A 12,938-nucleotide genomic window follows, 5' to 3' on the forward strand; every position below is an offset into this window, starting at 1 on the left:
GCACCATGCGGGGCAGAGTGAAGTGACTGACCACCTGGCGGAATATGTGGATGACTTGTCGAAGACCGCGGCCCGTTAGTGAGACTACAGGACGCGCCGAGGGGTCCTTCGGCAGGCAAGACAAATGCCCAAAGAAAGAACGTTGCGACGTGTGTTTTCGAAGATGGGAAATGTAACGGAAGAATGCGCTTGATTTCTAAGTGAAAAGTCGCAAGTTCGCAGCACCCAATGGAGGGGGTCGAGTGTGCTGTTGCGCGGGCAGGTTCGGGGGACCTTTGCGATCAGTTAGTGATAAAGCACCGCTTGTCAACGGACCCAACCGTGTTTTGCCTTGCGCCAGTTACGCGACGTTGAAAATTCCCCTGTTGCTTTGATTCTTATCTCCACGTGACCATGTCTGTCTTATCGAATGGCATTGTGTGCCTGAGCTAGATCCGAATCTGGTCTGGGCCCACTTGAGCTTTCCAGGGGAACTCAGGGCAGGGGGAGGAGGGGAGTAGACCCCTTCTTGGCACTTTCCTCGAGTGCCCTCCACCCGATTTCGCCATCATGTCTTTCTCCCTTTTTAACATCCTGCACCCCATCACGCGTGACACCGAGAGAGTCGACACTCTGATATTCGGGTCGCAGACCATCAATGCTCTACTCTTTCACCATCCTTCACTAACCAAGCAGCTGAAGCGCGAGTCGGTCGTTGATGGTATTGTGGGCTACGAAGCCGTAGTCTTTACGGTTGGCTTCCCAAGAGTCGTTCTTGCGCCACCTCTCGCTGTATTGTTCCGTCATTTCACAAATCATTGACGTTAAAGCCTCGAAATATGGCGCCCAAACTCCAGGTTTGGGCATTTACGCTGGCCCACGCTTGCGTTCGCCAGAGACTATTCCATGAATATGAATGGGACACCATCTCACAATTGGAAAATGCCGTCATTACCATCAAACAGGAACGACTTCTGGCAAGGTTCATAGAATCAAGAGACCATCCTTCAAAGGAGCCAAACCACGTGCTCACAGTTCCTTTGCAAGGCCACCAAGCTGTAAGTCACCCCGAACTCCGCAACGTATGGGGAACTTCATTGCTAACGTGCAAACCAGCTCAGGTTAGGCCTTGGTAGTCGCGATGGTAACATCGCCCCGGAATTCACCTACGCATTGAGGTACAAGCAGGAAACTGGGACTGTTAACATTAAGTTGAGAGCTGACGATGTACGAAGAAGTACTACTACTCACTGCTACTACCGAGGCTTACTATCTACAGATAACCAAAGAGGTAGCCCTTCAATTCAAGAACTCAAACGACCAAGACCAGGTCCTACGTCTTTTCCAAGGTCTAGGCTTACGTCTCGAGTCATACCGAGGGCCGCCGCGCCAACAGGTTTCTCACCAGCCGTCCTGGTCATCATCAATGGCCAGCAACTCCCAATCCATGTCCGAGAACCAGTCATTCGAATTCTCACGCAGTGCCACTTCTCTACGACACTACAACTCTGACCGGTTGTCTTTGGTCCTACCGGATGAGAGAGATGCATCTTTACGTCCGCGCAGCGTACTTGCAAATGGTCAACGGCCTGCAACTTCTCTCGGCCAACACAATAGAGCTAACCGTCAATCCTCTTTCTCATTGGGAGCCTCTCTTCCATCCGAGAAAGCACGTACCGCATCCACAGACCGGCGGGGAATGAAAACACACTATATGCCCTCTCCACATAGGCAGTGTACACCGGCGCTTCTTTCAACATCTGCTACCCACCCAAGGCCACCGCAAAGCTATTCTCCGCCGCTTATCCAACACCGGGAAATGTATCTTAGTCCATCTGTCGAAAGCCTTTCAATCGATGAGGTTGCTAAATCAATATCGAGGCCCGCCTCCAATGCCGAATTCCGAGACATGCTCCCGCCTCGACGTGAGCTGCCGTTCATTTTAGGAAAGCAGACGGAGTCAACCACCCCGAAGCGATCTGGCGAGCAGTCGGAGGACTTGAATCCGAAGCGTAGTTCTACGAGAGTGAGTCAGGGAACGGATTTCAACCAGCAACCGACACCACAGACCATTTCAAAGACCGGACTGTCGGTAGAGCAAGCCGAGAAGCCACCACAAAGAAGGCTGCTCGTTATCAAACGAAAAGACAACGACGCTGTGGAAAACTCGGTCGTAAAGAAACGGAAGTCCGATCTGCCTTCAAAACCAGTGTCCACGTCACCGATACTATTGCCCATCGTCCCTTCTGCACCTTTCAAGCGAAAGCCTATAGTACGGCAGTCGGGCAAATCCAGCAACCCGGGCTATCCATCTTTCAACAGCGCCGCTCAGAAATCTGACAATGTTGGGAGTGGATGCTTGGGCTCCGCTCTTACTTTCGATACGATAGAGTCTGGAGAGATGACCCCCGTAAAGGAGCTTCAAAGTATGGATGCCACGCACTTACGTGCGGCAGACAAAAGTTCAAACTTGTCAGGAATACACGTCAACCTGGACCCGACTTCTGCGACCTTGGCGATACAAAATCGCAACAGTGCCTCCCTTGAATTGATATCAACTAATACAGATCGCAGCACGCAAACTTTAAGCGATTTGTCTGATACTTCGGCAAAGGATGATGATTTGTTTGTAGCTAAGCTCAAGCTGATGTGGGATATTCGAAGCCTTCAAGAAGCATGTTTTCAACGTCTACTGGCCGACGCCAGAACACAACAACCGACGAATGAGATTGAAGTCTTTGAGGAACTGGAACAAAATATCATCGATATATGCCAGGTCGCAATTGACCGCCACGGCCCAGCCATGGCCGATATACCTTGTGGGAAACTCGTAACCGCCATTATGGAACTGGAATATTGAAAACACTGCGCTGCAATTGGTGGTGTATTCGTTCCTGAAGGGAGGCTATTCGACTTTGCGCGGCATTTCGAGTCGGTTGAAATAAGGCTTACATTGCAAACACCGGACGTAGCTATATGGGATACTCAGCATCTTGTTCAAACGGACTAGGTAGGAGCTACTTATGATCATTGAGATGCCGGCCTCAGTATTCCCGCTTCATGCCTAACGTACACTTCCACTTGCGCAACTTTTTGTGTTACGAGCTCACTCAAGACCTGAGATGTCTGCTTATTCGAGAAGTTGGCACGTTGGAGTAGGGGTGGTTGTGTATGAATCACCAAAGAGTGTGGGCTGCGTCTGTGTCGGAGAAGATGAACTCGACGGAAGTGACAGTGGTATCTTATCCATTGACCCAGTCGATGGTTTCCTCCCTGATCCGGATGCCTCCAGGGTGGTCAGGATCTGGGAGGCAGGATATGGTGGTCCTCAAATGTAGATGAACTCGACGAAGAACGAAAAACAAATCTCCCCATCAGCCTCCTTTATGAAGGTGTAATCATTCATTAGGACGGTATCAGTGTTTTCAAGGCCGAGGAACCGACAGCGTTTCGCTGTCATCGATAGCAAACTTCGCAAACAAGTCGACCTCGGAGACGGCGGTGACGAGGCTGCCGAAAATCTTGAAGTCGCCATGAAGGTACATTTAGGTCTCCAAGAAAGGGACTTGCGGTACTTGACCTTGGGACGCGGGACATGCGGCGAGCTCCTAACCCTCTGGTTTGTAACGGGGCGAGCCGTCGTTCGTACACAGTGAGAAGTCATCATCAACCTCCTCGACGGTACACTCATCCGCAGAGCGACCCTCTGACATGTTGCCCGTCACGATGGCGAGGTCCTCGGGGTCGACCGAGGACTCACGTCTCGAGCTCCAGCTCCCTGACTTGCAATAATTGCTCTGGGGCCTGGTGAGGTGAGGGTGAGGGTGAGGGACCAGTCGCTTAGGTGCTTCTTGATAAGGTGAGAAGGACTTGTGGCCAGGATTCTAGCCTCGATAATGTTGCCGGTGTTGGCAGTGGCGTTCATGGTGCCGTCCATTGCAATGGCAGTGTACTCCGTATTTACCGAGGTATCAAGAGATCTCTAGCCTCCGGGACTTGCGTGAAAGCAAGTTGTGCGGGCGGTTTGTTCACTGGAAGTGAGTTCAAGTTTTGTTTGTAATAAGATGGCGTAGCATACCAGTTGACTGGAGGAGTTTGTTCTCAGCTTCAGACCTGAACTTCAATCGACCAGTTCTTGTATAATGAACATTTGGACGAAGCAGGAATGTGGAGCGGAATAATGCAGTTATTGGCAGCGATAGGCTACACAGCAAGCCATATGGGGATGAGTGTCAGAGTGGGAGCTGAGGGCCGAGAGCTTCGGTTTAGACTCTAAAGACGTTGCGGCTCAGTAACGGACGACCGTTGGGAAACGGTTCCCAGCAAGCAAGTGCTATCGGAAGACTCCACGATAGGTAGTCTGGATAATTGCGAGTTAGGCAAAGTGGACCAATGTGAGGTGCCTAGCAACAGTCTGGCATTGTGTCCGGTTACTTCGATAGTCGCTGTATTGTGAGCTGACCCAAGTAGCTAAATTTTCCAAGTCACTTAGATTTCACTTGTATAAAACACAGGCAGCTACGCATCCGGGTTGAGAGTCACTAAAAAAGTGAGGCACTTTTGAGGCTTGCGACGTTCTTTCATGACCCTTACTCCAAGGAGTGTGCCCACGGCCTATTAGAATGTTTTGGGCCGTTAGCATCAATGTGCTTGTGCCTTGAGTCTTCCCCTGAATTCGTCTCATAAACAAAACCAGCTCCTACAAAATGGGCCGCATAAGATTTTGCTTGAATTGGTTTGCATTTCTCGTTTCCGCTCCTGTTGATACACCATAGTACCTCACTGGGGACTTCACCCGTAATGTACCCTCATGCGCCTCCCCCATGTACCCTCAACAACACAACACCAACCCAAGCCTCACCACCAACGCCGTCGATAAACTACACCCCAGATCATCCAAAGTCGCAACCCTTACAGCTCAGACCTTGCTCTCCCCTTTCGTCCCCTCGCCACTACCCTCCCCGGCCTTCTTCTCGTCAGGGGAAAACGACAAGCTTACACTGTTGACGCAGTGCCTCTCGTCCGTGGGCGTGTCGAACCCCTCGCCCTTGAAGACGTGCCCCAAATGACCGCCGCAGTTGGCGCAGACAATCTCGGTTCTTGCCATGCCGAAGGCGCGGTCCTCGTGGCGCACAACGGCGCCGGGCAGCGAGTCGAAGTAGGCCGGCCAGCCGCAGCCCGACTTGAACTTGTGCGTGGCCTTGTACAGCGGCGCGGAGCACCCGGCGCAGGTGTAAACACCCTCTTCGGGATAGTGCTTGTCGAATTTGCCCGAGCCGGGGGGCTCGGTTCCCTTTTCGCGAAGAATGCGGAATTGTTCTGGTCATGACGGTCAACAACACTCATCTCATCCACGAGCTCCCAAATACCATAGCAAATCATCTCACAAGGCCCGGTACCAAGTCTGAAGTTTAAAGTTTGAGACCGCGAGCCGAGACTTATGAGATACACCAGGGCAAGGAGAACAAGACTGCATACCCTTGTTCAGAACAGCCCGCCACTCGTCGGCGGATCTCTTGTCAGGATACGACATGGTATCTTTCTGCGATGCGGAAGAGCCAAACAAAGCGCCCAAGAACGGGATTGAGGGCATAGAAGCGCGGAGCGGGCGGGCGGCAGCGTATGGAGCCTGAGCACGAACGAACTGCGCGGCGCGGACGCGGGTGAGGTTGGAGAAAGTGAAGACGAGTGTGGAGATGAAGGGTGAGAATCGCATTTGCAATTTCTCAGCCGTCGTATCTTTGAAAATGATTTGATGCGAGCTGCAGTGGTCCCTTCACGAGATTGAGTGAGAGATCAACTTGGTTCGGCGGGGGTCGTGAGGTTTAAATGAGGAGACTACGATAACGTCTTGATGCTATGCATATGAAGGATGCCACAGCACGGGAGGGGTGGTGATGAGGCAAGTGACAAATCGGATCCCCAGGGGGGTCTACCTGTACGAGGCCTGTGAGCAACTGTTGCGTCAACGACTTTTGGCCGGTTAGGTGGGTGGGTCTCAGACAGTTGCGTGAAGTTCCGCCACAGCGGCACTACAGCGCCACACTACCTGACTAAGGTACCTATGGAATCATGAGCTGGTGGGGCGTTTTCCGAGGACCGGAGCTTCTATCCCTGCAATTGCCACCTTCTTGTGAACATCAACGTTAGCATCAGCACCAGCCACAGAGCATTGGGAATTTCATCATCAGGACTCGATATCTCAAATGGCTTGCTTTTGGGTAATTTTTTCCATGCAAAAGCACACCTCATGCATCCGTTAGTGCCCTCGAAACGGCCGCTGACAATCACCACAGCCGCCCAAACGGTGCCCACAGGAGTTTTTGGACTCGGAGACAACTTCACTTTCGTACGCCCCCACCCAATCGTTTCCTCTTCCCGAACGCCGTTCTGCCTCACATGCTCAAGCTACACCCACGTAGTCTTTCCCTGTACTGGTTTGTGCTTAGAAATTCTCCTTCCCGGCAAATCTCTCGTTCTGCACAACCTCGACCCAGTAGTTGTCAGGGTCCAGCAGGAAGGCGACGTTCTTCATGCGGCCGTCAGTAAGGCGCTTCTTCCAGTTGCACTTCAAGTCCTCAAAACGAGCGCAAGCGGCGTTTATATCGTCGACCGTGACACCTGCACCCCCCCCACGTCGTTAGCTCTCGTGCCCTTCACCTCTCCAATATCTCTCCTTGAAGGAAAAAGAAAAACACTCACAAATATGCCCAAAGCCCTGAGGCTGGTCATTGCCGTTGTGGTAGCTGAAGCTCTCGTCTTTCTCGGTGCCGTGGTTCCATGTCAGCTCGAGGATACCCTCGCGCTGAGCCTGGCTCTCGCCCTCTTTGAGGTCGCCGTAGGCTAGGAAGAAGAGCGTGAAGTCACTGGACTCGTTCTTGCGGATCAGCGTCATGCCAAGGACGTCCTGGTAGAACCTGAGTGACTTTTGAGGGTCCTTGACGCGAAGCATTGTGTGGTTCTGCCAATCTGTCAGTTTTTGTCGCCTCTCTTCCTGCCACTCATGCCGAGGCGCTCACCATTCTGTACGTGGTCACATCCGTCTCCTTAATATTCTCCGTCTGCTCAATCGGTTTCTGCCCGATAATCTCGACCCAGTACTGGTCAGGATCCAGCACGAATGCAATGTGGCGCATCTTGCCGTCCGACAGCTTCTTCTTGAACGCGTAGCCCGCGTCTTCCAGGCGCTGGCACGCTGCCTGGATGTTGTCGACGCTGATGCACGTGTGACCGAAGCCGCGGTACGGCTCCGTGTTGCCGTTGTTGATTTTGTACTCCGGGTCATTCTCGGTGCCGTAGTTATGGGTCAGTTCGATGATGCCCTCGCGGTCAAAGGCGCTCTTGTTCGCCGATAGCGCGTTGGGCGAGTCGTAGGCAAGGAAGTACAAGTCGAACTTGGCCTCGGGCTGCTGGATTTGCTTCACGACCTTCATGCCGAGGGTTTCATAGAATTTGACTAGCGGCAATCAGTATGAGAAGCTGAGACGCACCCGTGGTGAGGGTTTACTGCATACCCGAAGCCTTTGGGTCTTTCACTCGGATCTTGGCACATGGTCAGAAGAGAGTAGATACCGATGCGGGGGTTGCACGCTTACCATCGAGTGATTGAACTTGTAGTTCTTGACATCCGTTGTGGCAGTCATGGTTGTAAACTGGCTGGTTCGTCCTGAGCATGCCGAAACCAATCAATACACAAGCCCATGACGCGAAGAGGTGTGAACGGAGTCCAGACTGTTATGTCTCACCTAGATGATTGGTCGTGAGCGTGTTTTGAACAAGCTTGATTCTCTGTAGGGCTCTAAGAGAGTTCATAGAAGCAATGGGTTCATGCAGCAGATGCTATGAGGAGGTTGCAGCGGGGATGAGATTTCGGGGATTGTAGCTTATGAGAAGGAGCTTTTTTCGGATTTAACCTGTGGTGTGTGGTGCATGACGAGGAGTCGAGCTCCTAGCAAGAGCCTACCCCGCCATCAGAATGCTGGCCCCTCAAAAACTCCTGCTGACGTCAATATGAAGCCAATGAAAGAGCAGTACTCTTCGATCCTGGCTGATGACAAGCCCCGTACCCGGCCCCGGGCACGGCAGAGCCCTCCACTCGGGTCTCGGCACGGCATGGCTGTCACGTCGATTTGCATGTCACAGTATGCGGTGAGAATTTCTGTCACCACTCCTGAGTAATGCCCGATACAATCTATTTCGCAACCTACCCACGCAACCATTGTAGTTGTATCCCGTGGAGAACGCCTGGCTTACACTAGCCTTTTCAGAAACTGCCGTCGGATCCAATTTCTAGCCAGGAAGCAATTAACCCATTTTACCCCTAGATATAGTACATTGTGTTTTTCAAGTTTTCATGCACTCGTCTGGCTGTGGTCAGGCCGGAAGCACCACTGATGCTTGATGCTGTGTCCGAGACATCGAAGTGCTCAGGACGGTGCACGCGGGCTCGTTCGCACACGATGTCCGCGTAGTATGCGGGCGGGCAGATACTGACGGCCTTGGTAGCTCGGCCGAACAAGTAGCACAGGTCGTGCGTGAGCTTCTCTAAGTTGTTCGCAGCCGCGTCACCAACACCGTACTTGTCACGGAAGACCTCGTCCAAGAGCACCGTGTAGTGCGCCGGGCGAGCGGTCCCCTTCAGAGCCGTGTGGGCTGTGAGGAAGAAGTCCCAGTAACGAGCCTGCGTGACGCCGCGGTCAACCACAGTGCCGCTGCGGATGTTGCGCGACTTCGGATCCATCGTCTGCTCCGAGGTCGGATAGAATCGAGTCTGGTGACGCTTGACAGACACAATGATCGACATCTTGGGCTTGCGGCCGGCTTGATATAGCTTGGAGCACGCCTTACGGATCATGGGCAGCTCGACATCGAGAACCTGCGTGAACTGTCCCTCAGAAACACCGTCTCGGTAGATGATGATGTACTCCGGCAGCTTATTCTGGTTGTGCTTCATCCAAAGTCGAAGACGATCCTCGAAATGACCAGTCAGTTCATCACCCAGCATCTCTTGGCGACTACTCTGCTCCCACGACACTGCGGGCCACTGTCCCATGTCTTTGTCGATACTCGCCACCAATCCAACCAGACTGGGCGCGGCATTTTTGTCGTTTGGCATGTTCGTGGGATGGGTCACATCGTAACCAACTACCATGGTAGTGCCGGCTTTGATGATGTCGATAGGGTTCTTGATGATGTGGTTGACGCCTCCGTTCTTCAAGTTCCACTTAAGTCCGACGTTGGCGTAAGTCTGTGGACTATCCTTCATGAAGGTTTTCTCCACCACACAGATCGTGTGGATGCCGTATTGTGTGTCCGCAAGCTTCTTGATGATGCCGTAGAGTGCAGTGTCTTGTCGCGGAAGAACAACGAGCAGGAAGAAGTTCATCGTGTTGCCCTTGAGATGCTGCTTCAGCTTGTTGAAGTAATTGTCAATAGGCGCATCGTAATTGCCTTGGCTGACGTTAATTTCTCGCTGTTGTCCGTAGGCGGTTTGCTGGTTGATTGGAATTCCGCTAGTTTCGAGGAAACGAGCAAAGTTTCCAACAATGGCCGCCACTTCGGGGGTTTGATGCTGCCGACTACCGTCCAGGATGCGCACCCACGTCCAAGCCTCAATCCTGCGTCCAGACTTCGCGACCTTGACGCCGTTCATGTTCCAAGAGCCTGCTCGAGCGGTAACGTCTTTATTTTTGTAGGACACGGGAGGCGGGATCAGCTCGCGGCCGTTGACTGTAAGGAGCTTCTTGTCTACCTTAAGGCCGAAGTCGTCGAGAAGCTTGTCGTCAAAGCCCAATGCCGAACAGCTTTCAAAAGTCAGGGAAACGGCGTTGGCAAAGGGAGAGCGGCAAGCAAAGTCGAGCATCGCCGTGGTCTCCTCGCCAGTGAGCTTTGAACGAACAGCTTGGCCAGGCATGATGGTGCATTGCTCGGCAGGGAAGAACATGGGCTTGTCGCGCGTTCCGAGGTTGACAAGAGGCATCGTCTTATCGGGCGCCGTGCCATATTTCCATGTCCAGTATTGTTCAACGGTGTAGAAGCCGGGCTCCTTGTTGTTCATTACTTTGTCCTTTCCTTCGGGCGGCTGCAAGTTGAACTTGACCTCCTGGGGGCCGCCGTGATTGAAATCCGGGCGGAACAAGACATCCCTGCCCAAGACTGTCTGGGAAACCTCAAACCTGTCTGCAAGGCCAAGAATAGTCTTCTTGCCCGTGATCTCCTTGTTGTTAGAGTCTCGGAACTTGACCGCGACGCGAGTGCGAGCCAGAAACTTAGACAGAGTACGGAGGCGCATTCGAGCAGCCTTGGCTCTGGCTGGATTGCCGTCACCAAAGACGTTGATGACATTGAACCAGTGGCAAAGCTCACGGACGTTGACCGGGGTCTTGAAAACACCGTGGGTGACGTTGACGTTCAGAAGCAATCTTCCGGTGCCGAGCTTGACACTCTGGAAGTAACCCCGAATGGCGGTGAGGGGGTCGTTATAACCAAGCTGAGCGCTGGCTGCTCCGGGACCCCACGGGAAGAAACGACCCTTGCCAATAGCAGTGACCTGTTCACTAGCCCGTGGAGTGTAACCCAGAATAACGCCAAGGGCGTCCACAGACGTCGCGAACCTGGGAAAGTTGACTTCGTCCGGGTCGCTCTTATCGATCATTGTCTTCAAATACTCCTTCATGTCAGCCAAAGGAGCTTCCGTCTCACCAACGATCTTGACGGAATATGTCTCCTGTCGATTGGAGCTCTCCTTCTTGAAGACAACATGAATCGGGTTGATCGCCAACTTAAGCTTCTTGAGCGAGACGAGCTGACTCTTGAACTCGGTAGCGACAATGGCGCCAGGTTCGAGTTTCCGAAGTTCCTCGAGAGCATTTTGCAGGATGATCTTCAGCTTGCGAGCGGGAATCGTTGCAGGGGAACCGTCACCACCACCATCCCGGACCTTCTCTTTGGCCTTGCCTTTGACCTTGTCGGCGCTGGCGGGCTCTTTCTCTTTCGATTCGCCCTTACGAACCTCGAGGTTGTATCGATAGATGACGGTAGGGTTGACGGTCAAGCGGAAGTAGTTGGCCCAAAGAAGAACCTTGTTGCCCAAAGTGCCGTAAGCAGGACGACGGGGCATGAGAGCGGCTGCGTTAGCCTCGGTCATCTTCATGTTGCTCATCTTCTTGACGAGGCTGGTGTCCTTCGCCTGGTGGGACCTGATGATCTGATTTTCGAGCTCAGTGATACCGCTGTCGGGTTGAGGAATTGAGGGAGTGTTTTGACTAAACAACCATTAGTTCATTCGACAGATAAAGTTGCGATGCTGAACGTACCCGTAGAAAGATCCCTCGCCGTCAAATGGTGGAGGGCGACCACCGCGGCCACCTCGGCCGCCACCTCGACCACCACGGTCAAAACCACCGCCTCTGCCTCCGCGATCGCCTCTGTAACCACCACCGCCGCCTTGGCCACCTCGGAAGCCTCCGCCACGATCTCCCCGGAAGCCGTCGCCGCCGCCGCCGCGGTCTCCTCTGAATCCACCACCACCGCCGCGATCTCCTCTGAATCCGCCGACACCGCCTCGGCCACGACCGCCGTCGCCGCGACCACGGTCACCCCGGCCGCGACCACGGCCTCCACGTCCATAGTCCTCCATTGGATGGATGTTAGTCCGGTAGGTGGAAGTCCGATAAGGATAGGTTGTGGTTTAGACGAGTGTTGAGTTTGGTCTAACGAGAGTAGTGAAGTGTTGATGTAAATGAGAAGAGTGTTTAATCACGCCGGGGTAGAGAAGTTAATGGTATATCTGCAAAGTTATCGCTTATGTGTTACTGCGGGAGGCCCGTCTTGTGTGTCGGAAGGAGGAGAGCATGGGTCCGCCTGCCTGCTCGCTGCCAAACGGATTGGGTGATGCCAATTGACAGCAAATACGATGCTGTAAACGAATAATTAAAAGTTGGTGGCAAATGTTGGAGGCCGTGCAAGCCTAGAGTTAACTAGGCACGCAGTAACAGTATTGCAGTGATGTTGCGGTGTAAGAGAATGGGGAGGTTACCTGTAGGATGTGAGGGATAGGCTGAAGTTGGAGACCCGGGTGTGGTGTGGGTTAAGTGGAGAAAAATCCATACCGTAGGTACCTAGCACATTTACGCTTGACCTTTATGGGCAACCAACAGGCTGAGTCCTCGGCGGAAAGTCACCCTTCTTGTCACAAACTTAACCAGCAGTTACTGTCTGCTGTAACACCCTGATAGCACATTTACTTGGGCAACTGGGGTGGCTTCGATTGGACCTCAGCAGTTGCCTGCTGGGCGAAGCAAGGGCCTAACAACAGGATAATGACAACCAAAGGATTGCTGATTGCTGGAAATGAGGCAGGATGTGTGATACTTGCGCGCGAAATGGAAGAAGGCTTGCGGTGCCTAGCCTCCACGAACCAACAAAGGCAGAGGCGTTTGGATGCAATAGGCAGTTAGTTACAAGGTTGGTTTGCGGCTGCATTCTGGTGTTTGTCTCCATCTGTAGCCCAAATTGACAAGCCGCAGCCACATCAAATCAAGGGCAAACTGGCACAATTCACAACTTTTGATATTGAAAGTGGCTGATCGACCTTCTGCTAACATCAAGCATGACGGAGAAACATTCTCTTTCATTCGAAAACACAGTTTAAACTTGGAAGCAAGAGACTGCCACCGACTGGTGACAATCAGAAGCCAAGTATCTGATCAGCGGCAACAACGTTTCTGATCGACAGCCATGTTTCCCATAGGGATCGTTTCGTTTCCCTTTTCCTTTTGCTCCCTTGAATGCACACCGCCCCTTCACGTTTGGTTTACCCTTGTCTGCTGCGCTGCTGCCCGCTGATTCGGTCTTTATTGCGTCAGCAACCTCGATGTCCTCTTCTTTCCTTCGAGTAGAAACCCTGTATTGATACATGTGTGAAAGATATATGTGCCTGCCTGGCAGAGGCACCAGTC

The 12,938-nt window shown here is 52.8% G+C and overlaps 5 protein-coding genes across 5 annotated transcripts; 1 reads left to right on the plus strand and 4 right to left on the minus strand.

Annotated features, from left to right (window-relative positions):
• Window positions 1–549: 549 nt before the first annotated feature.
• Window positions 550–2,839, plus strand: CH63R_08099 (uncharacterized protein; the record flags this gene model as incomplete). The annotated part of the gene is made up of 4 exons (XM_018303073.1): window positions 550–771; window positions 837–1,037; window positions 1,096–1,206; window positions 1,259–2,839. The coding sequence occupies 4 exons, from the start codon at window positions 550–552 to the stop codon at window positions 2,837–2,839; spliced, it is 2,115 nt and encodes a 704-aa protein (XP_018157851.1).
• A 748-nt stretch (window positions 2,840–3,587) lies between these two features.
• Window positions 3,588–3,916, minus strand: CH63R_08100 (uncharacterized protein; the record flags this gene model as incomplete). The annotated part of the gene is given in 2 exon segments (XM_018303074.1): window positions 3,588–3,757; window positions 3,763–3,916. Coding segments are annotated over 2 exon segments (324 nt in total).
• Window positions 3,917–4,897: 981 nt separating this feature from the next.
• CH63R_08101 (SelR domain-containing protein) lies at window positions 4,898–5,695 on the minus strand (the record flags this gene model as incomplete). The annotated part of the gene is made up of 2 exons (XM_018303075.1): window positions 4,898–5,298; window positions 5,458–5,695. 2 exons carry the CDS (start codon window positions 5,693–5,695, stop codon window positions 4,898–4,900), a joined length of 639 nt encoding a protein of 212 aa, XP_018157853.1.
• Window positions 5,696–6,424: 729 nt separating this feature from the next.
• On the minus strand, window positions 6,425–7,791 carry CH63R_08102 (Lactoylglutathione lyase; the record flags this gene model as incomplete). The annotated part of the gene is made up of 6 exons (XM_018303076.1): window positions 6,425–6,600; window positions 6,682–6,940; window positions 6,999–7,435; window positions 7,494–7,521; window positions 7,575–7,645; window positions 7,725–7,791. 6 exons carry the CDS (start codon window positions 7,789–7,791, stop codon window positions 6,425–6,427), a joined length of 1,038 nt encoding a protein of 345 aa, XP_018157854.1.
• A 508-nt stretch (window positions 7,792–8,299) lies between these two features.
• CH63R_08103 (Piwi domain-containing protein) lies at window positions 8,300–11,617 on the minus strand (the record flags this gene model as incomplete). Its single annotated transcript, XM_018303077.1, has 2 exons — window positions 8,300–11,243; window positions 11,295–11,617. 2 exons carry the CDS (start codon window positions 11,615–11,617, stop codon window positions 8,300–8,302), a joined length of 3,267 nt encoding a protein of 1,088 aa, XP_018157855.1.
• Window positions 11,618–12,938: the final 1,321 nt, after the last annotated feature.

The sequence above is a fragment of the Colletotrichum higginsianum genome, chromosome 5 (assembly GCF_001672515.1).
Source record: "Colletotrichum higginsianum IMI 349063 chromosome 5, whole genome shotgun sequence".
Lineage (NCBI taxonomy): Eukaryota > Fungi > Ascomycota > Sordariomycetes > Glomerellales > Glomerellaceae > Colletotrichum > Colletotrichum higginsianum.